Source organism: Myxocyprinus asiaticus, chromosome 29, assembly GCF_019703515.2.
Source record: "Myxocyprinus asiaticus isolate MX2 ecotype Aquarium Trade chromosome 29, UBuf_Myxa_2, whole genome shotgun sequence".
Taxonomy (NCBI): domain Eukaryota; kingdom Metazoa; phylum Chordata; class Actinopteri; order Cypriniformes; family Catostomidae; genus Myxocyprinus; species Myxocyprinus asiaticus.
Window position 1 is genome coordinate 19,509,527 of NC_059372.1, and position 27,866 is coordinate 19,537,392.

The 27,866-nt window shown below is 38.9% G+C and overlaps 1 protein-coding gene across 2 annotated transcripts in view; it reads left to right on the forward strand.

Annotated features, from left to right (window-relative positions):
- LOC127419814 (disco-interacting protein 2 homolog B-A-like) overlaps positions 1-26,929 on the forward strand; it is a 102,770-nt gene extending 75,841 nt beyond the window's left edge. For both annotated transcript variants that reach the window (XM_051661566.1, XM_051661567.1), the window contains exons 7-38: positions 5,993-6,112; positions 6,561-6,758; positions 6,875-6,966; positions 7,071-7,181; positions 8,066-8,189; positions 9,661-9,770; positions 9,853-9,955; positions 12,201-12,265; positions 12,370-12,463; positions 12,576-12,695; positions 12,833-12,947; positions 13,176-13,315; positions 13,803-13,939; positions 14,026-14,106; positions 14,303-14,430; positions 15,632-15,746; positions 16,038-16,239; positions 16,605-16,717; positions 20,036-20,116; positions 20,217-20,340; positions 20,449-20,570; positions 20,660-20,771; positions 20,890-20,999; positions 21,877-22,007; positions 22,323-22,491; positions 22,631-22,801; positions 22,915-22,976; positions 23,052-23,109; positions 23,524-23,598; positions 23,777-23,951; positions 24,229-24,352; positions 24,505-26,929. In XM_051661566.1, the coding sequence (XP_051517526.1) occupies positions 5,993-6,112; positions 6,561-6,758; positions 6,875-6,966; positions 7,071-7,181; positions 8,066-8,189; positions 9,661-9,770; positions 9,853-9,955; positions 12,201-12,265; positions 12,370-12,463; positions 12,576-12,695; positions 12,833-12,947; positions 13,176-13,315; positions 13,803-13,939; positions 14,026-14,106; positions 14,303-14,430; positions 15,632-15,746; positions 16,038-16,239; positions 16,605-16,717; positions 20,036-20,116; positions 20,217-20,340; positions 20,449-20,570; positions 20,660-20,771; positions 20,890-20,999; positions 21,877-22,007; positions 22,323-22,491; positions 22,631-22,801; positions 22,915-22,976; positions 23,052-23,109; positions 23,524-23,598; positions 23,777-23,951; positions 24,229-24,352; positions 24,505-24,757 (3,935 nt within the window). In that variant the 3' untranslated portion in view covers positions 24,758-26,929. The remainder of the gene's footprint in view (positions 1-5,992; positions 6,113-6,560; positions 6,759-6,874; positions 6,967-7,070; positions 7,182-8,065; positions 8,190-9,660; positions 9,771-9,852; positions 9,956-12,200; positions 12,266-12,369; positions 12,464-12,575; positions 12,696-12,832; positions 12,948-13,175; positions 13,316-13,802; positions 13,940-14,025; positions 14,107-14,302; positions 14,431-15,631; positions 15,747-16,037; positions 16,240-16,604; positions 16,718-20,035; positions 20,117-20,216; positions 20,341-20,448; positions 20,571-20,659; positions 20,772-20,889; positions 21,000-21,876; positions 22,008-22,322; positions 22,492-22,630; positions 22,802-22,914; positions 22,977-23,051; positions 23,110-23,523; positions 23,599-23,776; positions 23,952-24,228; positions 24,353-24,504) is intronic.
- The last annotated feature ends 937 nt before the right edge of the window (positions 26,930-27,866 follow it).

Sequence of the window (27,866 nt, forward strand, 5' to 3'; positions counted from 1 at the left end):
CTCTGATCTGTCGAGGCATGGCCTCAACAAGACTTTTCCACCGAAATGGCAATGGTTCGCGTGCCGAGCCTGTGCTCCGCTGGTTTACGACTGGGGCAATCATAAGCTGGCCGCTCTTTTCCACTGACTTCCGAACCGAACGGTGACATAATGGGTTAAGCGACTACCTGCCCATAAACAAACAGGGCATGGTCACAACAGTGTTTGTGTACAGCTTTTACTCTTGTTTTTGAGGACATATTTAAATATACGGAGTAATGCAATCCAGCGTTATTACATTGCTTAACAAGATTGTCAGAGACGACATCTACACTAAAGATGACAGGTAATATAATTAATTACATTATTTTGTAAGAACTATGGCTTAACTTGCTAAATTCTGTAAACTGTAACAGTGAAAGCTTTATTAACATTGGTGTAGCAGACGGTTATATTTGGAGTTTTGCCATAGCATATAATATTATGTTTACGTCTTAATTGAAAATCCCTAAGTTTACTTAATAGATAGCCACAGTCTTCCAAAGTTAGTGAGTAGCTGGTCAAAAATCCCATTATTGAACAAATCATTGCACAAAATAAGAGGACAACAGTGTAAGGAAAGCTAACAAAGTTGGTAAATATAGTAACTTACTGAGATCAGCAGCAGAGGACACTGGCGATTCGGTGTTTATCTTATGAGTGGCTGAATTTAGTGTCCCTTTAAGATAGCTGGCTGGTCGGAGTCCAAAACATTGTTTCTCCGTGCACTGTCGCTTTTGTTTAGGTCCTTCTTATGGTCCCTGCACTCCCTTAAGTGTTTTTCAATTTGTTTATGATTTGGTCAATTGTCTGATTGAAGCTGGCTGCATCATTTTGTGTTGAATCTTATTGTAGACTATTTCTTTCCCCTTTGCGTTCTCTATAGTTTCATTCATACCCTCTGACATTAAAAAGCATTTAAATGCCCTGGTTGAAGCTGGTGACATGCGAGCGGATGATTTTTTTTTTTTTTTTTGTGCAGTGAGAAACTTTTATTCAGCATCGGTGGATTACCTCCAAAACTGGAGCTGCTCATTGGAGAACACAGAATAACTTGAGTGGGCCCTACTGAGAGACATACCAGAGTGGAAAGACATTCAGAGCAGCCTCAAACACTTCTACTCCAGAATCCCCACTCTCAGCTTGATTGACGAATCCATGCTCTTTGATGAGTGGGCTTGCGCGAAAAACATTGTCACTCAATGAGTGGAACGTGAACAAGATGGCCATGTCTGAGAGATGGACAGATGTTTTTCGTGAGCTGGAGAGCAAGACCATAACTTCGGAGTCAAGGTTGTGGAGTTTGTTTTATGATTGCTTGGGACATCTGCATCTGTGGAGCGTGTTCTCATTAACGAATGCAGCATGGACAAGGGTGTAGATTTGGCTTGAACATTGCTGCGGTTACAGTGTGAAGAATTTACATGCTTCCACTGATTAAGTTATAAATATTGGCGGGGTTGTACTAGCTTGTTTTGATTATTCGGGGGCTAGCTCCCCCACATTCCCCCTGGAATCTACGCCCCTGAGCACGGATGCCGGATAAATCTCGACTCGGAGTAACAGTCATGAAGGCAATGCTTTTTGTACATCTTAATTTTGGACTGGACTGCTCTGCATTTTACGATAAACTCTTGAAAGAGAAGCCGACACAGAAAAATTGCTGCCAGCGAAAAGTACAAGGTGACAACAGTTACAGATGCGAATGCACCCTCTAATTCGCATTGATCTGCGCCTAGGTAAGGATATGTCAATTACATTTTTGCTGGGAGGGGGCAGTCCCGTTTTCCACAAGCAGGAATCTGGTCACCCTAATTAGGGCTGTCAATTTAATTAGTTAATTTAGTGAGATTAATCATTAATCATGCCCCGCGTATGTAAATTAAAATAAAATAAAGTGAAAATATTAAAAGTGTGGATTTTCTTACCACTTGCGGCTCGCAAGTGGGCGGAGAGATCTTCCAGTGTTCATTATGTATATGAGACTGTTGTAGAGGCGATGTCAGCAATTGAAATCACAGACTTTTTCAAGCTTGAAATATGTCTGGTTTTATGAGCTGCGTCAATGTGGCAGCATGCCTCAACAAACCTTACAAGCAGCACAGCCACAGAATGAGAATGAGAACCGTTCACTGAGGAAACACAACAGGTGGGCAAAACCCAGCAGAATACAGGAATCTTGAGATGTGATTTTCAAAGTTTCCACTATTAGCCTGACACAGCATCCTAAAAATGCAGCGTTTATGATGCTGAATACCAGTGAGACACTCCAAACGCGTCCGTCTGAGCATGTACATAGAGCGACAATTTAAAAAGCTGCAGATGGAACACAATAACGTACTGTGAGAATTGTACACATTGACAAACTCAATGCAAAACTGACAACTGGATATTATATTTATATAATCCCTAGGTATTATATTTAAAAATATTTGAATATCTTTATTTAAGGGGCCTTTCTCAGCAAATAATGTATGCAATTAATTGCAATGAATTTGTTAGTAATGATGATAATGATGTATGCAATTAATTTAATTAATTAATTGGCATATCATTTAATTACATCTTTTTATTGATTGACAGCCCTAATATATACACAGCACTCCAAATTTTTCTACATGTATGGCAGCCATTCCATTCCATTGTCTGTTGAATTCCAACACAAGCACACCTCATTCTAATTAATGAGATACTGACTAGGTGATCACCTGAACCAAATTTTATTTAATGAGTAAGAGTATAAAAATCACTGCTGTGGCCATCACTGTCCTCTTGCAATAGGACCAGCTGGATGGCAAAAACAGTGCTAATAGTACCTCAAAAGTAATTGGAATCAAAAAATAACTATTGATCATGCCAAAAGTTTTCAGTGAGGAAAAGATGGGTTCAGTTCTAGCTTTACTGGCAGAGAGATACAGTGAGTGTCAGGTTGCTTCCATATTTAACATTTCAAAGACAGCAGTTTATAAGAACAAGGTCAAGCAGCAGACATTGGGGACAACAAAGCTACAGACTGGCAGAGGGCGAAAATGACTCTCCACTGACTGGGATGACCGCCAACTCATTCGAATGTCACTCAACGACTGTAGGATGACATCAAGTGACCTACAAAAAGAATGGCAAACGGCAGCTGGGGTGAAGTGCACAACGAGAACGGTTCCAAACAGGCTCTTAGGGGCAGGGCTGAAGTCGTGCAAAGCTAGAAAAAAGCCCTTCATCAATGAGAAGCAAAGAGGAGACAGGATGAGGTTTGCAAAAGACCATAAGGATTGGACTGTAGAGGTCTGGAGTAAGGTCATCTTCTCTGATGAGTCCAGTTTTTAGCTTTTCCCAACATCTGGTCATCTAATGGTTAGATGGAGACCTGGAGAGGCCTACAAGCCAGGGTCATGGGCGCCCAAGGCTCATTGATGCACGTGGGGAGCAAAGGCTAGCCCGTCTGGTCCGATCCCACAGAAGAGCTACTGTAGCACAGATTGCTGAAAAACGTAATACTGGCCATGATAGAAAGGTGTCAGAACACATACTGCATCGCAACTTGCTGCGTAACCGCAGACCGGTCAGGGTGCCCATGCTGACCCCGGTCTATCACCGAAAGCGCCTACAATGGGCACGTGAGTGTCAAAACTGGACCATGGAGCAATGGAAGATGGTGGCCTGGTCTGATGAATTACGTTTTCTTTTAGATCATGTGGATGGCCGGGTGCGTGTGTGTCATTTACCTGGGGAAGAGATGGCAGCAGGATGCACTATGGGAAGAAGGCAGGCAGTGTGATGCTCTGGGGAATATTCTGCTGGGAAACCTTGGGTCCTGGCATTCATGTAGATGTTACTTTGACCACGTACACCCCTTCATAGTAACGGTATTCCCTGATGGCAGTGGCCTCTTTCAGCAGGATAATGCTCCCTGCCCCACTGCAAAAATTGTTCAGGAATGGTTTGAGGAACATGACAAAGAGTTCAAAGTGTTGACTTGGCCTCCAAATTTCCCAGATCTCAATCCGATTGAGCATCTATGGGATCTGCTGGACCAACAAGTCCGATCCATGGAGGCCCCAACTCGCAACTTACAGGACTTAAAGGATCTGCTGCTAATGTCTTGGTGCCAGATACCAAGGACACCTTCAGAGGTCTTGTGGAGTCAGAGCTGTTTTGGTGGCATGAGGGGGACCTACACGATATTAGACAGCTGGTTTTAATGTTGTGTCTGATCGGTGTGTATGTATATGTATGTGTGTGTGTATAAATATATATATATATATTTCCTTCCTCATGATGCCATCTATTTTGTGAAGTGCAGCAGTCCTTCCTGCAGCAAAGCACTCCAACAACATGATGCTGCCACCCCCATGCTTCACGGTTGGGATGGTGTTCTTCGGCTTGCAAGCCTCACCCTTTTTCCTCCAGACATAACGATGGTCATTATGGCCAAACAGTTACATTTTTGTTTCATCAGACCAAAGGACATTTCTCCAAAAAGTAAGGTCTTTGTCCCCATGTGCACTTGCAAACTGTAGTCTGGCTATTTTATGGTGGTTTTGGAGTAGTGGATTCTTCCTTGCTGAGCAGCCTTTCATGTTATGTCGATATAGGACTCGTTTTACTGTGGATATAGATACTTGTCTACCTGTTTCCTCCAGCATCTTCACAAGGTCCTTTGCTGTTGTTCTGGGATTGAACTTCCCTAGGAGACCGAATGTGTCTCCTTCCTGAGCAGTATGATGGCTGCGTGGGCCCATGGTGTTTATACTTGCGTATTATTGTTTGTACAGATGAATGTGGTAGCTTCAGGCATTTTGAAATTGCTCCCAAGGATGAATCAGAATTGTGGAGGTCCACATTTATTTTTATGAAGTCTTGGCTGATTTCTTTTGATTTTCCCATGATGTCAAGCAAAGAGGCACTGAGTTTGAAGGTAGGCCTTAAAATACATCCACAGGCACAGTTCAGTACACCTCCTATCAGAAGCTAATTGGCTAATTACCTAAAGGCTTGACATCATTTTCTGGAATTTTTCAAGCTGCTTAAAGGCACAGTTAACTTTGTGCATGTAAATATCTGACCCACTGGAATTGTGATATAGTCAATTAAAAGTGAAACAATCCGTCTGTAAACAGATGTTGGAAAAATTACTTGTGTCATGCACAAAGCAGATGTCCTAAACGACTTGCCAAAACTGTAGTTTGCGAATATGAAATCTGTGGAGTGGTTAAAAATTTTTTTTAATGACTTCAACCTAAGTGTATGTAAACTTCTGACTTCAACTGTATATATATTATGCTATAACATCCCAAATGAATTAATGGTAGCTCTCTTATGGGCAGTGAAGTACTTCACAGATAATTTGGCAAGTAAATATGACATTTAAAAAAAAAATGATTTGAGTTAAATGACAATTACAGGCTTTTACAGTTATGGCATCACTTAACAATGCTTAACTGTGGAGTTCATGGTTGGCCTGAATGTATTTCATTATGGAGATTTTGAATGGCCTTTTACATTTTCAGAACTTTACTATTAAGCTCTGTTTTTGTTCAAAAGTGATTTCCGTTTGACTGCTCTTGTGAATTCCAGTCATTTGCGATATTCTCTTATCAAATAAAATATTATCATGTGGTTTTGCTAGCGTTTTAACATTTTGCTTCCTCCTCGTTCATGTTATGATGCTAATCTGACTGTAGGAAAAAGTGTGTGGGGGGAGGGGGACAGTGGTTTTGTCTTCCCAAACTGACCCTGTTTGTTTCTTTGTGTTATTCCTTTACCTGTATGTTGTAGATTTTCTGTTTGTGACAAACCTGTTCTCAAATCAGGCACCCCTTTGTCATTATAATAGATACTTGAAAACATTATGTATGTTTGGTTTGACTCAATACATTTGACATGATCTACATTTGAGTGCGTTACAAGTGGTGTCCTTTGAGAAGCTAATCTTCCTGTCATCTGTTGAAGTGAATGCAAATATCTCTGTTACTAGGTGTTCCAGTACATAGTCATGTCTCCACCAAAATTCAGCAGCTGCTCAATACGTTGAAGAGACCCAAACGGCCTCCACTTAGTGAGTTCTTCCTGGATGACTCTGAAGAGATTGTGGAAGGTATGAAGCTAAACTGTTTACTCATAATTTCTGCATTTACAGAAATGTCTCCAGAGAGTTCCAAAGAACACTCCTCAGATTTCCACTGAATTGGAATGACTGTCATTTACGAAGTTCTTCACATACCATGCCTTGCATGTTCATTTATTAAATATTTTGGCTAATTATGCTTTCAGCTATCACTAAGAGTGTAGTTCTCCCAGATTTTCTCTCAAAATTGGCACATAAATTGCTAAAACATAAATAAAAAAGGACTTAAAAAAAGCTTGGCCTGCTCAATACTGAGCTAAACATTTTAATCTTTTTAATATCATACAACACTTAGAGTCTTCAGCTTCTTAACATGCAACTGTAAATAATAGATTGCACTCTAACTACTCTATAGGGTGTATATATATATCATGAATGTATATAGCTACATCCTTTGTATTCTCCACCCTACTTGTAGTTCCCCAGCCAGATCCCAACACACCCAGGCCAGAGGGCAGACAGATTATTCCAGTAAAGGGGGAGCCACTGGGGGTGGTCAGTAACTGGCCACCAGCCCTGCAGGCCGCCCTGGCACGTTGGGGAGCCACGCAGGCCAAGAGCCCCGCTCTCACCACCTTGGACATCACTGGCAAACCACTTTACACCCTCACCTACGGTGAGATATCATATTGGACTGAATGAAGCTACCTAGTTTCTGTCTGTATCACAAATAGTTGTGTACTTCTGATTACTGTGTCCTTCATATTTTCATGTCCACCATGTGATCTCTAGGTAAACTTTGGAGTCGCAGTCTGAAGTTGGCGTACACACTATTAAACAAACTGGGCACCAAAAATGAACCAGTGCTGAAACCTGGTGACAGGGTAAGACATTTAAGCACATACTATGTCGCTGAAACACTGCAGTGCATTTGATGCACAGCTCCCAGGTCCTTGTTGCATTTTATTCTCCATGTTTCTCCTTTTAGGTGGCTTTGGTGTATCCCAACAGTGACCCAGGGATGTTCTGGGTGGCCTTCTATGGGTGTCTTCTCGCTGAGGTCATTCCTGTCCCAATAGAGGTGCCTTTGTCCCGAAAGGTATGGCAAAATATAATGTACGAATAGTAGGCTTGGGATCGATGCCTTTTTCATGCATCGATAATCTGAAGATTTTTCCCAATGATTATCGATACACAAGTATATCTGGATTTTTTCAGATATAAATAGTGCTACCCGTTGCACAATAGCACTATATTTCTCAAGAGAACTTTGGTAAATTGTGAGTGGCAGGGTAAATAAAAGGGGGCGCACACCGGATGTGTGTGGCAGATGACATGGTGTGTTCTAAAATTCGAAATCATTATTTTCTATGAAGGTACGTACACTGAGTGGGCTCGCCGTCTCTGGAGGCTGCTCAAAAATCTGCAGCACCAAGGAGAGTAACTCGAATTTAAATATAAAAATACAAAAATATTTACTTGAATGAAACCTTCAAGGTTACACACAGAGAAATTGCATAATGATTTCTAATCGTTCAGTTTGTGCAGTTACACCAGTTTCATACACTAACCTGCAAACTCGTCAACGTCATTTTCATTCTTGAAGTACAAAAATCATTGTAACTTTGGTGTGTATGCGTCCTGTGCAAGGAGCTCTAAAGTACTGGTCCTGTGTTGTGATACTGGTGCCTTGCGACCTGCTTCAGTAAATGTTATATCACTCCCTTGTGGTCTCCCGATGCTATTACTCCAGACATTAAACAGAAGCCCAACTGAGTGAATAGGAAATCACACAAATTTGGCTTCTAATTTAAATGTCAGCTAATGTTAATATATCGATGCCTCAAAAATATATCGATAGAATAACGTGTACTATCGATATGTCGATATTTTATGACATGCCTAATGAATACCCTTTAAAACATAATAAATTATCTCAGAGTTGAAGTGTTCACACATAGTTATTGTTAATATGATTTTTAGGATGCAGGAAGTCAGCAGATTGGCTTCCTGCTGGGAAGCTGTGGTGTGGGTCTTGCTCTAACTAATGAAGTGTGTCTTAAAGGACTGCCAAAGACCCCTAATGGAGAAATAATGCAATTTAAAGGTTAGTTCCCCATTGCACTTCTTATTTTTCACCCTGCCTCTTCATATTCTTAGCTGTTATAAACTTCTATGCTTTTCTTTTTTTTTTTAACCCTGGGTTTACATAATCCTTGGCTTTCTTGTTTTCCGTGTTTAAACTGTTGACTGTTCAAACTTTATCTTAGGATAGAAATCCACACTGTATACATTTGGCACTGTTTTTGCAGTGCTAACAAATCATTCAAACTTCATAACCCAGGGTCAAAATCCAGACCCTTCTTTACCCAAGGTTGAAGGTTCCTGTTGCTCAACGGGCAGAAGTTCATGGGTTTGATTCCCAGGGAACACACAAACTGATGAAATGTATATCTTGAATACACTGCATGTCGCTTTGGATAAAACAGGATTCTCACGGATCCTTAAAAAGTCTTAAAATGTCTTAATTCAGTTTTCTGAAATTTAAGGTCATAAAAAGTCTTAAATATCGTAAATGATACAACACAATTCTTAATTATCATTTTAAGAGGTCTTAAATTTGGGAGCGGAAAGACAGAAATCGTGATATGACCTAATCTGATTATTAAACTTCAAAAGAATGTGATTTAATTAAATAAATGCATGCGCAGTGTTCTTCAGAGTGAAAACGCGGCACTGTTTAATTTTTCAAGCGCGTGGGGGCTTGTCATTGTTTCCAGCTGTTGTAAAGCAGTTCGTTGATGTTGATGATGATGATATAGTGATGATAAAAAATGACAATGTTTACTTTTAATTGTTTATATTGTAATACGTTGTAGATTAATGTAGGAGTGCACATTTTATTTCCCTTATCTGTTTGAATGAGCAGTTGGAAGCAGTGAAGTGCAAACATTTCAAAATAAGAGTCCCCGGTGTAGTTCAGCCTTTAAAGTTAAAAGTTCCACGCTGTGAATCTTTTTTTTTTTTTTGGTTAAAAACTGCATCTGGAATTTAATTCATTTTGAACTCTTGTGGCCTCTGTCTGGCCCTCCCAATCACAGGAAGAGTAAAAACATTTTATATAGGCTACCAATTTTAAAAACTATTGTCAGATTAATTGCCTTTCAACACATTATCATATCAGCAAAATCCAATATTGGTCAACCTCTAATTTGTATTTATTTATATAATGGTACGTAAACCAATTTTAATGTGATATATATATGTGGAAAACTTGTCTTGAATACAGTAGATCCTATCCTGTTTTACTGATAAGCAATGTTAAGGTCATGTTGAATGTGTGCCCCTGCCTGTTGAAGTAAGAGTCTGTTATGCATGATTTAATTGAGATTGTTTGGGTTTGTTTTGGTATGGGGATACGGTATTAATTTTATTTGTGCTAACCTCCTTTTAAAATTACAAGTGTGAAACATTGCTTAACCCAGGGGTTAAAAGTGGTGTGGAAAGCCAATTTGCCTTATTTGAAACCATTGAATGGCAGTTTGATAGTAGTCATAATGTTGTATGTTTTCTTACAGGATGGCCTCGGCTTAAATGGGTGGTCACTGATACTAAGTATCTCACAAAACCATCCAAGGACTGGCAGCCACACATACCTACTGCAAACACTGACACTGCTTACATAGAGGTGAGTGTATACAGGGGAGCATGTGTGCATAGGGGTGAATACTGATCCATTTTATCTCTCTAATTCTGTGTTGTGTTATCAGTACAAGGCCAGTAAGGAGGGTACGGTGATGGGTGTAGCTGTGTCTAAAATCTCCATGCTGACACACTGTCAGGCTCTAACACAGGCCTGCAATTACTGTGAAGGTCAGTGATACTTTACTACTTTAGCTTACCCACATTTCTATTATCTCAACAGCACAACATTGAACGACTCTTCAATGTGTCACAATTAGGCCTTAAAGATTAATTAAAGCATACTGACTAAATGTCCATTTGATGGATTTTTCTTTTATAAACTTTAAAGTGTTTTAGCATACTTAAGCATAAAAATTTTAATAACAGCAAAGCATAGCCTCATGCATTACAGGCCTTAAGATATAAATCAAATTAATAAGCAATGCTGAGACATACAGTACCAGTCAAAAGTTTGAACACACCTAATCATTCTTAATAATTACAATTTTCCACATTGTAGAACAATTGTTAAAGGAATTGTTCACCCAAAAATGAAAATTCTCTCATCATTTAGTCACCCTCATGCCATCCCAGATATGTATGACTTTGTCTTCTGCAGAACGCAAACAAAGATTTTTAGAAGAATATCTCAGCTCTGTAGGGCCATACAATGCAAGTGAATGGTGACCAAAACTTTGAAGCTCCAAAAACTACATAAAGCCAGTGGTTGATTGGTGACTACGGTGGTTAAATTAGTGTCTTCTGAAGTGATCCAATCGGTTTTGGGTGAGAACAGACCAAAATGTAACACCTTTTTCACTATAAATCTTGACATCAGCAGTCTCCTTGGCAATCGTGATTTCAAGCTCAAAACACCTCCTAGTGCCCTCTAGCACTCTGTGCATGCATCAAGCACTAGGAAGTGTAAACAAGCTTGCTTTTTGGAACTTCAAAGTTTTGCTCACCAGTCACTTACAGAGACCTACAGAGCAGAGATAGTTTTCAAAAAACTTGATTTGTGTTCTGCAGAAGAAAGAAAAGGTAATTAACGTCTGGGATGGCATGAGGGTGAGTAAATGATGAGAGAATTTACATTTTGGGGTTAACTACTGTATTTTCTTTCCTAAGTCACGAAAACTATGAAATGGCACAAATAGAAGTATGGGAATGATGTAGTGACCACAAATTAAAACTATCTTTATCTTCTTAAAATTAGCCACCCTTTTTTTTAGATTACAGCTGCGCACACTCTGGGCATTCTCTCAACCAACTTCATGAGGTATCACCCGGAATGCTTTTTAAACAGTCTTGAAGGAATTCCCATGTATGCTGGCCCCTTATAAGCTTCCTTCACTGTCCAATTGAACTAATACATTTGGGGGGGAAAAAATGCCTTTTAGATTTTTAAATAAATCTAAACATAGGCACACTTCTCAGTCACTGAGCATTTTATTAGTAACACTATGGTCCTAATAAAGTGCTTGATGTGGTCTTCTGCTGTTGTAGCCCATCTGCTTCAAAGTTCGATGTGTAGTTCATTCTGAGATACTATTCTGCTCACTACAATTGTACAGAGAGGTTATCTGAGTTACCGCAGCCTTTCTGTCAGCTCAAACCAGTCTGGCCATTCTCCGTTGACCTCTCTCATCAACAAGGTGTTTCTGTCCGCAGAACTGCCGCTCACTGGATGTTTTTTTGTTTTTGGCACCATTCTGAGTAAACTAGAGACTGTTGTTCATGAAAATCCCAGGAGATCAACAGTTACAGAAATATTCAAACCAGCCTGTCTGACACCATCAATCATGCCATGGTCGAAATCACTGAGATCACATTTTTTCCCCCCATTCTGATGGTTGATGTGAACATGAAGCTCCTGACATATACCTGAATGATTTTATGCATTGCACTGCTGCCACACGATTGGCTGATTAGATAATTGCATGAATATGTAGGTGTACAGGTGTACCTAATAAAGTGCTCAGTGAGTGTATATTTACCTACTAATTTCTTGCATTTAAGATCAAAAGATCTTTATATTATGATTTCTTAATATCATGAGAAACATGATATTAATACCTTTGACTGTTGTTGTACAGTACAGTAGGTTATTAGATTATTCTTCTGAACAGCAGTGTGCAGTGTAGTGACTTGACCATCAGAATGATAGGAATATTTCCTATCTGATTCTTTATCAAATCATTACAAAGTGCTTCCTTCTGAAAAACTGACTCAATTTATCAGCTGAAGGCCCCAAGTAATTATTGAGAAAAAATGTTTATGTATTTGCCAGTCTGACTGGTATCCAAGTGTCACATCTCATCTCTTGTGACTATGTGGAAGTAATTTAAATAAAAATAAATAAATAAAAAAAATCAAATAAATAAATTACCTTTAAATGTTCTTTTATAAAGATAATTTCTGTTCTCTTTCTTAGGGGAAACACTGGTTAATGTCCTGGATTTCAAGAAAGACACAGGCCTGTGGCATGGAGTGCTTACGGTTGGTTTGAATTTCCTTTAAGTTACTTCTCAGTTTTACACCTGTTGATTTGTTTACTCATGACAAGCAGTTTTTAACCGCCCTATGTACGTATATTCTTACAGAGTGTTATGAACAGGATTCACACTATTAGTGTGCCATACGCTGTCATGAAGTCTTGTCCACTATCCTGGGTGCAGAGAGTTCATGTTCACAAAGGTACAAAACATGTGCATAATTGTATTATAGTGATCAGGCAGATTGTGTTGAAAGAAATGTAAAAAGAGCATAGCACAGAATACATAAAGACTTGTATTGTGTGTGTACACAGCTCGTATGGCCTTGGTGAAATGTAGGGACCTGCACTGGGCTATGATGGCTCACAAAGATCAGAAGGACACCAATCTATCCTCTCTACGCATGCTGATTGTAGCTGATGGAGCAAATCCCTGTGAGTAAATAAATGACAGATCACATCAGCCTGTTTAGAAGTCTACGTGTTTTAGTAGTCCCACACATCTGAGCCTGAAGTACGCTTGGCTATATACTTCATAAAGCTGATCTATTCTGCTGATATTTCTGTTTTAGGGTCAGTGTCTTCGTGTGATGCCTTTTTGAACGTCTTCCAGTCTCATGGGCTGAAGCCAGAGATGATCTGCCCATGTGCTTCCTCCCCAGAGGCCATGACCGTGGCCATCCGCAGGTACATGCATCTATCCTTGATGCCCATCATTAATGTACCTGTGCACACTTGTTGCTGGATAGAAATAGACCAATATATTAGCCAGGCCAATTAATTAGCTGATATTTGGCCATTTCGAGATTATTGGCTTTGGCCATTGATTAACTGAATTGAAAAGCCCTTAACGGTTGACCTCTTTTTCTGTAGATTTACTCTTACCTTCCTTTAAAACCTTCTCTCTGTGATTAGACCTGGTGCCCACAGTGCTCCTCTTCCAGCTAGGGCCATTCTGTCAATGGCCGGACTCAGTCACAGCGTGATCCGTGTCAACACTGAGGATAAAAACTCTGCCCTCACTGTACAGGATGTGGGCCATGTCATGCCTGGAGGTGAGACCAACACCATTTGATCATTTCACTGTAGATCATGTTAACATTCACTTCTAATGTAAGTGTCTCACTGGAACCCATATTTTTGGTTTTTTAAAGAAAAGGAGGGGCAAGTCAAAATTAATTTTTGCAGTAATCAATATTATGCCACAGATGCTGTCGATTGAGTATACCTTGTATTGAACCTGGAATATTCCTTTGAGCAACATTGTCAAAATCATACAAGATTATCCTACTCAAATGCATGTGACATCAAATAAACAAAAGGTTGGATGTAATCCAAAAGTAATCAGACTAGATTACCTAAAACATTAATCAAAGAGATTACTTAACTGATTACAGTTTTACTCATGTAATTTGTAATCAGTATTAGATTACAGTTCTGAAGTAATCTACCCAGCACTAGAAAAGTCATATGTGAAGTGTCAAACTCTGTTGTTGTGGATCTCAAATTAGAGATGTATTTTGTTTTCTTTCTGTCTCACAGCTCTGATGTGTATTATAAAGCCTGATGGGCCTCCTATGCTCTGTAAAACTGATGAGATTGGAGAGATTGTGTTGAACTCACGCGCTGGTGGTACCATGTATTACGGCCTTCCAGGTGTGACAAAGAACACTTTTGAGGTATGGATATGAAAAGAAGTTTTGCGTTAGCAATGAACAGAAACAAAGTGATTACGCTGACTTCTATGAATTCTCATTGAATGCAGGTAATACCTGTAAACTCAGGTGGTACCCCTATAGGAGAGGTTCTCTTCACACGGACTGGACTGTTGGGCTTTGTGGGTCCGGTAAGTAATGCTATTGCAAGGTTGATTGCATTTACAAAGCAGTTCATGTTTAAGAGCTAATTAAAACACATCCTCTATTCTTGTCTGCACTGTAGTGAAGCAAAAATTTAAGCACCAGCTGTATTCACAGCTATTTAGATTTGTGACATGAAAGTTTGTATTTTATTGAATAACTGACTGTTCTCTGTGCCTTCAGGGAAGTCTGGTGTTTGTGGTGGGGAAGATAGATGGTGTGCTTTCAGTCAGTGGACGTAGACACAATGCAGATGACCTGGTGGCCACAGCACTGGCGGTTGAGCCGGTCAAAACCATCTACAGAGGGAGGTATGAAAGATGCAAAAAAAATAAAAAAATTCAAGTCTGTTTTTGTTTCCCAGTCTGGTTGTGTGATGTGTCCCTAATTAGGGATGGTCAACTAGTTTATTTGTGAGGTTGACTAGTTTATCTAGTTTTTTTTCTCTGTAATGTCTTAAAGTCCTCATTGTTTGGTTTAATTAAATAACGTGATGGGAGATAATGTTTTAATAGATTATTTGTCTTTAGGCCCCCAGTGAGCATGCCGTAGGCGACAGTAACTGTTAGATAGTTCGCACAGTAAAACCCTCTCGGAAAAGTTACTCTCTTATCATTTACTTCCCATCATGGCATCCCAGATGTGTATGACTTACTTTTTCTGCTGAACTCAAACAAAGATTTTTAGAAGAATATCTCAGCTCTTTTGGTCTATACAATACAAGTGAATGGTGACTAGACATTTGACGCACCACAAAGCACATAAGGGCAGCATAGAAGTAATTCACACGACTCCAGTGGTTTAATATGTCTTCTGAAGGGATCCAATCGGTTTTGGGTGAAAACAGACCAAAATATAACTCTTTATATTATTATATATCATATTATAAATCTTCACTTTCAGAATGTGAATGTGAAAGTAGAGATTTATAGTTAAAAAAGGACTTAAATATTAATCAGTTTTTCACCCACACTTATCATATCACTTCTGATTTAACCACTGGAGTTACTTTTATGCTGCCTTTATGTGCTTTGTTGGAGTGTCAAAGGTCTAGTCACCATTCACTTGCATTGTATGGACCTACAGAGCTGAGATTTGCTTCTGAATATCTTTGTTTGTGTTCTGCAGAAGAAAGAAAGTCATGTACATCTGGGATGGCATGGTAAATGAACAGAGAATTTTCATTTTTGGGTGAACTATTCCTTTAAAACACTATAGCCATTGCATCGCATTTAGATTTTGTATTTGAGCATCCTGCCATGACAGTTGCGTTTTTTGTCAAGTGAGAAGTAATTCAATTTTTGACATGAGGTGAGACGTCAGTTTTCAAACATTGGACTAATACGATGAATCTGGGGGTGGGATAAGAATCTTTAGTGTATTGAGTGTGGCCAAAATGGCCAAAAATGTCCATCTGGTATGTGTGCATAGACCAACAATTAAAAATAGCGCAAGCGGAATGTAAGAACATGTTCTGTGTGAACGGCCGCTAAGAGTGTGTCATCTGTGCAGGATTGCCGTGTTCTCCATCACTGTGTTCTATGATGAGCGAATAGTGATTGTGGCAGAGCAGAGGCCTGATGCCAGTGAAGAGGACAGTTTTCAATGGATGAGCAGAGTCCTACAGGTAATTCACTGCTTTTGATTTACAATACACTGAATCAGTCTCCTTATTCACAGCATTGTCCTCTCTTAACCGTAGACGGATTTAGTGTACTCTAAAGTAGGTCATTTTTTACTCCAGAGTATGTCATTGAAGCTAATGGACCTGAGCTGACTGGCTTAACTTAATGAGGCAGATAACAATAACAAATGGACAGTATCAGATGTTGCCATTTTTGATTGTGATCCTGGCTTTTCCAGTGATGGGTATCATAACTGAAAGCATCTCTGTATCTGCTTTTGTCCTTTCCCACAGGCAATAGACAGTATCCACCAGGTGGGGCTGTATTGCTTAGCATTAGTACCTGCTAACTCCTTACCCAAAACTCCCCTGGGTGGTATCCATGTATCCGAGACCAAGCAGCACTTCCTGGAGGGCTCTCTCCACCCATGCAACATTCTGATGTGCCCTCATACATGTGTGACAAACCTTCCAAAACCAAGGCAAAAGCAACCAGGTACTGGTGGTTTGTATCTAAATCAAAAGCAGTTTTACGTCACACCTCTCATGAATTTATAACATGCGGTGCTTTTTGTTTTCGGGATGAAAGTACCTCAAGGATCAAGTTAAGAGGAGGGTTCACCCAAAAATGAAAATTCTGTCATTGTTTACTCATCTTTGAACAAAAGGAGGTGTTTGGCAGAATAACAGCCTCAGACCATTTGCTTAAGAAGTGAATGGTGACTGAGGCTGTCACAAGGTCAAACGGGTCAAATGAGTTTGAGTGAGTAAATGATGACAGAGAACTTTAAGAGAGGATAGATCACATGGCATCCTTAGTTACCTTAAAAGCAGCATCTTATCTCGTACTTGTGTTTACAGTGGGAGTGGGTCCAGCCTCTGTCATGGTAGGCAACCTGGTGGCAGGGAAGAGGATCGCACAGGCAACTGGGAGAGACCTTGGGCTCCTGGATGACCAAGAGCAATCCAGGAAGGTCAGTGAATGATTTGAGAGGACTAAAAAAAACAAAATCAAATTAATAATTTACAGGGCAAGATTACTAAATTATTCTGCTATAGTAAACCCTGTATAGCTATAGCTGCATCAACTAATGTCTTAGCCTTACTTGTTCTGCATAAATCTAAAGGTCTAAAGCAGGGATGTCCAAACTATGGCCCGCAAGTGATTTTAGAAATGGAACAGAATTTGGCCCGCTACTGAGAAATTATATAAAAATTATATTCTGTACACTGGATGTCGCTGTCACGTACCGCCACATTTTAGAGCGTATCGTTTCCAATAGTGCGTTCTCTTTACAGTCGCCACCAGCTTCATCCAATGAGAGATTTCAACAGGAGTTTGGAAAACTCCAGATTTCCACAGATGAAGCGCCATGCAAAAAGAATGATGCGTTTGTTATAGGGCTGGTATCAGGTTAGAAACTTTGTTCATGTACTCATTCTCGTTAAAATGTCCTGATATCACACAACACATAACTAAGCAGAGGTGTGGTTGTGCGAGTGGCTGCAATGCACCGAGTGTATTGAGTGCGAACAGAGGCGCACAAGCAGAGCACATCCTCCCAGAATGTCCTCTGTAGAGCTGGGAAATTTAATTAACTGTAGTGAATTGGTTCGTTCTTATATTTCATTGAAAAATGATAAACAGGCTTCCCAGCGCAACATGAAAGTAAGGACATGGGAGAGAGCGCTATACACCTGCACATCTGTGCCTATACTGCACATGCTCAGGTTGCACATGCGTGTCAACCAAATAAAAAGGGGCTCAATAATTTTGATCAAACTAAAAATTTGATTTGAAATGCAAGTAGCAACAGAACAGAAACTATATTTGAATTACTGAAAAATAAAGAGTGATTTCTTACATCAGTTAATAGGAAAATAAAATCTTTTTTTGATTATGGTGATGCATCCCCCAACACTGCTCTGTAGCAGCTCTATAGGTGCTTTGCAGTGACACTGAATAGACATCGAAAAGATAAAAATATGATTGAGTATAATGTTTCATTAAAAACTTTTATACACAGGCCTGTGACAAAAAAAAAAAAAATTAAAGAAGACACACTGTTCCATAACAAGTGTTCTTGGTGAGTGAAATAGCTTATTTATTATTAACATGTAGGGTCTACACAAGCATACCATAGAGAAAAGTGTGACTAAAACTCACATAATATTAAGTAGGGATGGGCATTTTCAAGTAACTTTGTAGTCGAGTACTCTAACCCACAAAAAATGAGTACTTTACTACTTGTAAATTAAAATTGCACATTACAAATAAGGCGTAATATACGTACGTGAATATATTTAGTTTTATTCACAAACTTTACCAAGAACGGTTTTAAAATAAGGGATTTAAAATAAGATAACTTCAACAAACTATGTTTTTCTTTTGGAATTTTTTTTTTTTTAATGAACAAGATGCATAAAAATTACCGTAAAAAACGGTTATCACATTTTTATTATTTCACGTTATTCAGAAAATCATTTGGTCAGCTTCCGAGTTTACTTTGCACCAATGCAAACTGATCCCCGTCTGTTGATTTGCATGACTCCAACAAGAACCAAATACAAATAGAGTAGAATTCAATAAGAATCAAAATATTACAAGTATGACACACTTTGCTTTAAAAAGCATAGAAGCCATCATATCTTCTTCTCTCATCCAACACCTCGATGACACACATCGAGCACCCCCCAGTGGACTCAATTGTAACTGCGAGATTTGGTGAGAGATTCAAAGGGAAAACAGTGTAATTCAGCGCTGCTCATGGCAGGGAAATGTGTAAAGGAAAATTAACTTGCAATATTTGAGTAGTGTTTTTAATACTCGAGTAGCTGGTGCAGAACGAGTGCTCAATTACTGTGTTATTAAGTGTACAATATAAAGATGATGCAGTAGTGGCAATCTAGTTGCATCAAGTCCTTTTTAAACTATTACAGCGATGCGGCCCGCGACATCTTATTTTTTCTGCATTTGGCCCCCAAAATAAAACGTTTGGACACCCTTGCTCTATAGGCCGAAAATGTGTTGGCAATGTAAACACAATTTGTCCTATTTGTAACAACAGTCTGGACCTGATTTGTGTGGATGTGCAGATATGCAGTTACAGTAATAACTCCATAATAATTAGAGTAATACATTCTTTATAATTGTATCATAATACTCAGTAACATCTCTATAATCGTTAAATAGTAATAAACTACGATAATAACAACCCTATTTAACTACTCAGTAATAACTCTATAATAAAAACAAGCTTCCAGCCTCTGGTTACCCCCAGACTTCTTTGGGTTTCCACCATTAAACTGGCCTAAGTTATTATAGTGCCATTTAACTGTCTCAGCGCAGATAGTGTTCAAAGGCAATTGAGGATCACTAGAATATCTCTTATGTCCTTTAAGCTTGTGCTGTGGTCTGTCTTTCTCCCTTATGCTGGGGGCTGTAGCTCTGTGTGTGGCCCACTAATATGGTAAGCCTGAATGCCAGCAATGCTCTGTTATCTGTGTGCTGAGCTTTGAATCCCTATCGCTAGCAGCCACAACAACAAAAACAGCATTCTTGTAGCAAGATTGTGTTTTACAGTGCATTTAACTGCAATATGGCCCTCAATAGATGTTATATTAACTAAATAATGCTAAAAAGTACAAAATTAGTACTTTGGTTCAAATCTAGTAGTAGAATTAATCTTTGGAAACACTAGGCACACAAACACACTTACGCTGCATGGTGTGGTCATTATTGTCCGCTGCCTGCATGAGTTGCATCCTGCATTAGAACTGCTATGTGTGTGTAAAGACATGCAAATTATGTGAAATATCATCCTCCCTTGTTATTAATAACATTAGGCTTTTGTTTTTATAATGCTTTTGTGTTATATTTTATTTGTGGGCTTAGTAATGCTGTTTTCTGAAATAGTGTTATTGGTTGATTTTGTGTTTTCCTGTTATTTTGGGTATTAAAGGTAAGTTATTAAAGAGATATTTCACCCAAAATGTTCCAAACCTATGATTCTCTTTCTTTCATGGAACACAAAGTCACCATTCACTTTCATTGCATATTTTCCAATCAAAGAAAGTGAATGGTGACTGAGGCTGTCATTCCGCCAAGCATCTCCTTTTGTGTTCCACAGGAGAAAGAAAGTCATATGGTTTTGGAACAACATGAGAGTGAGTAAATGATCACATAATTTTAATGTTTGGGTGAACTAACCCTTTAATATCAAGATTACTTTCTAGGTGATATTGAGAGATTTGTTTGGCTGAGAGACCGTTTGTTCTCTTCTGTCCTATAGCACCAGTTCCTGTCCGAGGCACTGCAGTGGAGAGCACAGAGTGAGCCTGATCACGTCCTCTATATGCTTCTTAATGCAAAGGTGACACAAATACAACCACCATCACACTGATCAATTACTCAAGCCCTCTGCCCATTCTGTACTGAAACTGTTCTGTACTGTTCCTTTTCTTGTCCTGCAGGGGGTAGCAGTGAGCACAGCTACATGTTCTCAGCTGCACAAGCGAGCCGAGAAGATCACTGCAGCTTTGTTGGAAAGAGGAGGAATTAACACCGGAGACAATGTAGTGCTGCTTTACCCTCCCGGTGATGACTCTTGTCCCTTCTTTAATAGATAAGTAATAGTGAATAGATGCTTATTGAATGCTGGTGTGACATATTTACATTGAAGTCATCTTTCCTTCTTTCCTGCAGGCATAGATCTAATAGCCTCCTTCTATGGCTGTCTGTATGCCGGCTGTATTCCAGTCACCGTCAGGCCTCCTCACCCACAGAACCTTGCCGCCACCCTGCCCACTGTCCGGATGATCATAGATGTGAGTCTGAGCAGTTCGTACATGCTGTACATTTAACATATGAAATTGCATACCCTATTAATCTGATTGTCAAATGTGGTTTACATTAGGTGAGCAAAGCAGCCTGCATCCTCACAACTCAGACCCTTATGAAGATTTTACGGTCTAAGGAAGCAGCAGCCAGTGTGAATGTGAAGACATGGCCAAATATAATAGACACAGGTACAGAAATTCAATTCTGGTAGCATATTTGCGTTCTAAATAGTCAGTCAATATACTGAATTCACAACTCTATATACTTTGAAAACGTATTATCCCTGATTATCTTGTGTGTGCACAGATGATCTTCCCAGGAAACGGCCTCCTCACATCTATAAGCCGCCCACTGCAGAGATGCTGGCCTACCTGGACTTCAGTGTGTCCACCACAGGCATGCTGACTGGAGTTAAGGCAAGTCCTGCCTCTTTTTTTTTTTTTCTCAAATTAGTCTCATTCCTTATGTGTTTGCTTTAGAAGTGTCATTCTTAACACTACTGTGGCTTTCAGATTTATTACTGTACAGTTTATTGAGAGTGCAAATGTTTTATTTTCACAGACTCTGATAATGTGTCTCAGTTTTTTTATGAATTAGTGCACATTTATAACTAGGCTGGGTATTGATACAGATTTCCCAATTAGATTCAGATTCACAAGCTCACAATTTAATTCAATTCTGATCTTAAATCGATATCGATTCATATGGGTACATTTCTGTTGCAATGTCCATTTTGCTTACGTATAAAAGAAACTCTCTCTCAGCTTCTAGGCAACCCTCTAGGTACAATTTGAAAATATACATTTTGCAAATTATATTTATCATTAGTTTTCCATCAAATTGGTCAGATTTTAGCTTTTGAAATTTTTTTAAATTCAGTCCATTCCATCAATTAATGTCTTGAAATTGCATATATTACGTGGGATATATATATATTTATTAAGTTATTTTGTTTACTTGAATAATCTGTACTATTTACAAGTATTTACACTGATATGTAGAGCACGTGCTAAATCGATACTGTCTCTTTAAGACTAGCGGCATTATCCAGTGAGCCCATATAACGAGAGAGGACGTGCATGATTTATTAAGCACATCTACTGTATGTGTTATTAGAATTAAATCTTTCTTTTTTGTTGTTTTTAATCAACAAATGCATCGGAAAATCAATATTTTTACACTCATCTAAAAGGGTCAACACAAACTTTATAAGAACATCCATTCTCTGAACTTTATCTTGAAGAGTTTGCTCGTCAAGTCTTAAAAAGCTTGCTTGTCTTTTGTTTATCTCAGATATCTCATTCAGCGGTCAGTGCTTTGTGTCGATCCATCAAGCTGCAGTGTGAGCTGTACTCTTCCAGACAAATTGCCATCTGCCTGGACCCCTACTGCGGCCTGGGCTTTGTGCTGTGGTGTCTGTCTAGGTAGTATACACAGTAAAACCCTTTAGACCATGTCCTAGCCATGCACGACACTATAGATCACATCTTTTTTTATGTTAGTCTGAGTTTTTATCCTAATCGGCCATGACGGCTACAAGCGATGCACAACATGACATTTATTTCACTTACTTATCGCTTACAATAATGAAATCTCATTGGTCAAATTACACTCTCTCGTAGCAATTAAACATCAGATGTCACACGGTATCGCATTTTCAGTTAGGATAGAAAAAATAGTGTTATAACACACAATTGATAGAATACTCATCTTTAATTTGTGGGCTTGTGTGTATCTAGTGTTTATTCAGGTCACCAGTCAATTCTGATCCCTCCTATGGAGTTGGAGACCTCCCTGCCCCTGTGGTTAAGCACACTTAGTCAGTATAAGATCAGAGACACCTTCTGTTCTTACTCTGTCATGGAGCTCTGCACCAAGGGCCTTGGCACACAGACTGAAGCTCTGAAGGTGAGTGAACAGGATACAGACACACATACACTCAATCACAGGATTTAATGTTGAGGAAAAATAGCTTTCAGAAAGGGTTTGACAAGGTAAATACAGCCTGAAAAGTGTCTATAAAAGTTGACGAGAGATGTCTGTGCAGGCACGTGGCGTGAACCTATTGTGTGTAAGGAGCTGTGTTGTCATAGCAGAAGAGAGGCCCCGTTTGGCACTCACGCAGTCATTCTCCAAGCTCTTCAAAGACCTGGGCTTGTCTCCACGTGCAGTGAGCACTGCTTTCAGTGCCAGAGTCAACCTGGCCATCTGTCTACAGGTTAAAAAAAAAATAATTGTCAACTGCCATATATACTGTATATATGCATCATGGATTGCTGTGAGACAAGAGTAGAGCTTTGTTTATATATAACTTTTCTTTTGCCATTTCAGGGCACTGCTGGTCCAGACCCATCCACTGTTTATGTAGACATGAAGTCTCTCAGGCACGACAGGTATGTCAGTCTAGTGATAGTGTGAAAGCAGCCCATTACATGCCTGAAATGTTTCATTGCTGTTCTTTCTTATAGAGTGAGACTGGTGGAGAGAGGAGCTCCTCAGAGTCTGCCGCTGATGGAGTCTGGCACTGTAAGTCTGATCTCTTTCTGTCCTACATGGGGCTCAACATTAAGGACTTTTCAACTGGTCTGGTCGGGCGATGAGTTTAGAATTTTAATTGTCCTGCCAACATTTCCATCCTTATTGTTTAGCCCTGCTACATTATCTTACATAGTTACATTTGGCTGTTCTTGTGCTAAAAAAGCTAGATGCAGGCAACAAATGAAACAAAAGCCAGGTGTCTTGAGATTAGTTTTTTAAAAGTTGAAGTTGGTGCTGTTGTGCGAGACACTGAGCAAAAAAAAAAAACAGCAGGACGCCGGTACAGTGCGTTTACATAGAAAACACATTTAAAAACAGAGCAGGTGCACGCAAAACGTGTTAGGTGTGAATGACCCCGAAGACACTGAATTATTCCGTAATGTTTTCTGTGCATCACCTCAGATCCTTCCTGGAGTGCGAGTGATCATCGTGAACCCAGAGACTAGGGGACCGCTAGGAGACTCTCATCTAGGCGAGGTGACCAAACACTTACGTTTTAGTAATCACACACATACAAACTGTTATAACAATGTGTGAGGCTATTACACCATTTTCAACCATAATCTTCCAGACTCCCATCCTCATTGTATTTTCTTGCTGTTTTTGATGTTTCCTTCTCTCTTTTTTTTTTTTTTTTTTTTTTTTCTTTTTTCAGATCTGGGTGAACGGTCCTCACAATGCCAGTGGTTATTTCACCATATATGGTGAGGAGAGCCTGCAGGCTGACCACTTTAACACACGACTTAGCTTTGGAGAGACCGAAACGCTGTGGGCCAGAACTGGATATCTGGGCTTTGTCAAGAGGATGGAGCTACTAGATGCCCGTGGAGGTTTGTAACATAGAGCAGATCGCTGAGCCTTATGCAAATTTTTTAATGGTTTTAATGTTGTAGTCCATTTATATAATAAATTAAAATAACTTAAAATGCTAATTTGGGGGAGCAGTTATGATTAAACAGGAAAGCCACAGCTGATAGTGTTCAGATTAATTATTTTCCATAGGAAGAAGTAAATATGAAATTAGTATCGTTTTGAGTTCTTTTTATGTCCATTTAAATGTTCACCTTCACATAATCTCCACTTTTCTTACCATTTATCTTCCAAAAGATCGCCATGATGCTCTGTTTGTAGTGGGTTCGCTGGATGAAACACTGGAGTTGCGAGGTTTGCGTTATCACCCCATTGACATTGAGACTTCAGTGTCTCGTGCGCATCGCAGCATTTCTGAGAGGTGAGAACAATGACACGTATGCCTCTGTGTGCATCTGTCTCAGTCTTGGCTGACCATGTAGAATGAAGCGGTTTTATTTCAGTGACTGTAAATGGCACTTATGGTTACACAGAACCTCACAGCCTAGATCGAATGTTTTGTCTTTCTAACAGTGCTGTCTTCACATGGACCAATCTGCTGGTTGTTGTGGTGGAGCTCAGTGGGTCAGAGCAGGAAGCTCTCGATCTAGTTCCACTGGTCACTAATGTGGTGCTTAAAGAGCACCACTTCATCGTGGGTGTGGTGGTCATTGTGGACCCCGGCATCATTCCTATCAACTCCCGAGGCGAGAAGCAGCGCATGCACCTGCGCGATTCCTTCCTGGCCGACCAACTGGATCCTATCTACGTGGCGTACAACATGTGAGCATGAACTAAATGCATTATAAAAGCTTAAAGCTCTACATGGCTCCCAAAGAACTGCTCACAGTGGACACAACATGGCCATTCCCAAAGTGGACATGGAGGAAGCTGGCCTCTGCGCTGAGCCTTGTAGATATTTTTATGTTCTTTCTAATGTGATTGTGAGTTTTAGCCTGTTTGACCAATGGTGGTGAAGTCCACCCTGGCTCAAGCCATCCAACCCTCCCTGGACATTCAGTATGTCACAAGGAGGGTGGTGCTCTGCTTTTAGTATAAATATTCCTGCCCTTTAAAAAAGGTGGAAACACATTTTCACCATATAACATAGTTACATTGACTTTGATGTCTTTGATCTACTCTTAGTGCCACTTCTGGTATGCCTCTTCCATAGAGCAAAGCTTAGCTTGCACAAAGTACCATTGCCCATAAAGAGCTGCAACGAGACACAAGAAGCTTTTCTGCGCACTTTATCTCCTCCCTTGAGCTAGCACTCTGCCTGCTTAGGAGAGAGTCCTTCAGTTTTCATTCTGGAAGTGCAAACTTATAGTTATATTCAGTATATAACAGGTTCACCAGCAAAGCAGACTGTACATGGCATTCCACCAGAGCTGAAGTCACCCACACTTGGTTTGTTCATACCTTCTTTTACTTAAAACTCATTGTCATTATAATGGTTTTTAAATAATAGAATGTTTACATGCATAATCTTTTATTTTTGTGTAAAAAAGTTTTTTTTTCCCTGACATTGTAATGCACATCATTTAAGTACCAGAGTGAGGTTTCATGAAACGTCCTTCCTGAAAGCACAGCAGTTTTAAGATTTGAGATGCATTAAACGTATGTATATTAAGGGTGAAAGAATGAAGACAGTTCCATGCCTTATGAAACTGATGGATGTTTAAGTTTTTTTTTATGTATGCTTCTGGCTTTATTTTGTTTCTTGTGTCAAAGGGACTTTGGAAAGATGAATGGATGGAAGGCTTTTGTTTGTGAACAATATATTGTAGTGTCTAACTGGTGTTACTGTGTAAACAAATGGACACCATTGTCCGGTTCTAAAAAAAAACTTGACTGATCTTTCATACTTGATGGCAGTTCTCCGCATCACTGGCTAAAAACAATAAAATTATTTTTACACATTACAAACACGAAACAAAAAAACATATTTTGCATCTTTAATATCCATTGTTTCATTCACCCTTCCTGTTTGTCTTAATGTTTTCTTGGTTGTAGTTTGTGTGTGTGCGTGTGCGCGTGTGTGGTGGGTTTGGGTGGTTTATGAGGACAATTTTTTTAGGTTACAAAATGGTAATTACAAGGGTATTATGCTATAAATGTGGCTTATGAGGACATTTCTAGTGTCCCCATAATTCAAATTGCTTAAAACATATTAACGATGTTTTTTGTTTTTTGAATGTATAAATGCAGAATGTTTTTTTGTGAGGGTTAGGTTTAGGGTATATAATATATAGTTCGTACAGAATAAAAATCATTATGTCTATGGAGAGTCCTCATAAGGATAGCCACACTAACGTGTGTGTGTGTGTGTAAGAGAGAGAAAGAGTGCGAAAGAAAGTGAATAAGGGTGTTTAATCCAAGACTTTTTTCTTGGTCAGATCTTTTTTCTGGTCAAAGTAGATACTAAGAGAGAATCTTTTACATCTTTTTTATCTTAATAAAAATTACTATATCATTTATTAGCACCTAACTGAAACATTTTTTTTTTTTTTTTTAAATGGCCTTAGATATAAAAAATATTCATTTTTACGGCTGATTGTTTACATGTGAAATTTTGTGCAGCTCCTTTCTTCAGAGATGCACATTTCTTTTTTGCTATCTTCTCATAATTGTTTTGTTTTGGTTTTTTTTTTATTCAATTTCTAATTGTCAAAATACTGAGTGTATTGTTTTTAAAATGTATAGATTTATCTGTTAATTAAATTAGTTATTGTTATCGTCACTGAATCCTAATTTCTTTATTACAGTAACTTCTTGTGAGCAAAGTGCAAATACAAGGAACTTTTGAATGAGCCTAAGAAGAATTTACATTTATATCTGACTGCTTTGAAAAAATAATAAATTCTGTGAGGAAGCAGCAAACAAATTAATCTGTATTTAAAAGCAAAACTGTACATCAAATCATATATTTAATTAAATGCATTAAATACTTGTGGCACTTTGAATGTTCTCCTTTCCCAACTACTACATTGAGTTTTGAGTTGATTCAAGGGGGTGTAGTTTGCATCTTACAATTGGAGTGTTTGGCAGATGTTTCACTTTCAAGGCAATTTAAGGTAATAAAATGCCGGAACAGAAAATTAAACAAATTTTAATAGCCTCAATGAATCTATATTACACAATATTTTTTCCCAAGAATAAACATCTATTTATCTGCTCATTAAAAAAACTACAGTATGACTGTAAAGACAAACCATTACAGCACTCAAACATCAAATAAAAGCATTGAGAAGAATATAATGTGAAATTGAGTTTATGGTAACTGTCCACTCACTATAGAAAATAATTGTTGTCATCTGCTATTCCACTGGCAATGCACATATATATACACTGTATTTTTGTTGGTTTAAAACATAAAGGCTAAATTCAGTTTTTCCACCAGAGGTCACTAAATCCTCTTTGTCTTACTCAACAGAAGTTGCTATTTTAATGTTTTTGGGTTTTTTTATTCAGATTTGATAAGGTCTTTTTGCTCTGTGTATTTGAATTTTTTCTTAAGAGAGTGAATGGTGCCACGAATGTATGAAAATGCAGACCGATTTTATGAGGTCACTAGTTCTGGTTTCAGTATAGTCAAGACACTAGCGCACTCACTCTATATTTAAATTAGACCTATATAAAATACAACATGAGTATTAGCAAAAATAAGAAAATATGAACAACTTAGGAACACATGTCATATGACACTCAGAACTTTAAATTAGATTAATACTTCAATGTGTTAGCAATTTCAGCTTTAAATGCCAAGAAGAGGGTGAGAAATACAGTAGGACTTCAGTGTTATTCATGAATGTGCTGCTGAATCCACCAGTATTGGGTGGGGACTTTCAAATACATATTTGGTTGGTTAGGTTTTCCACATGCAGTGGTCTTCA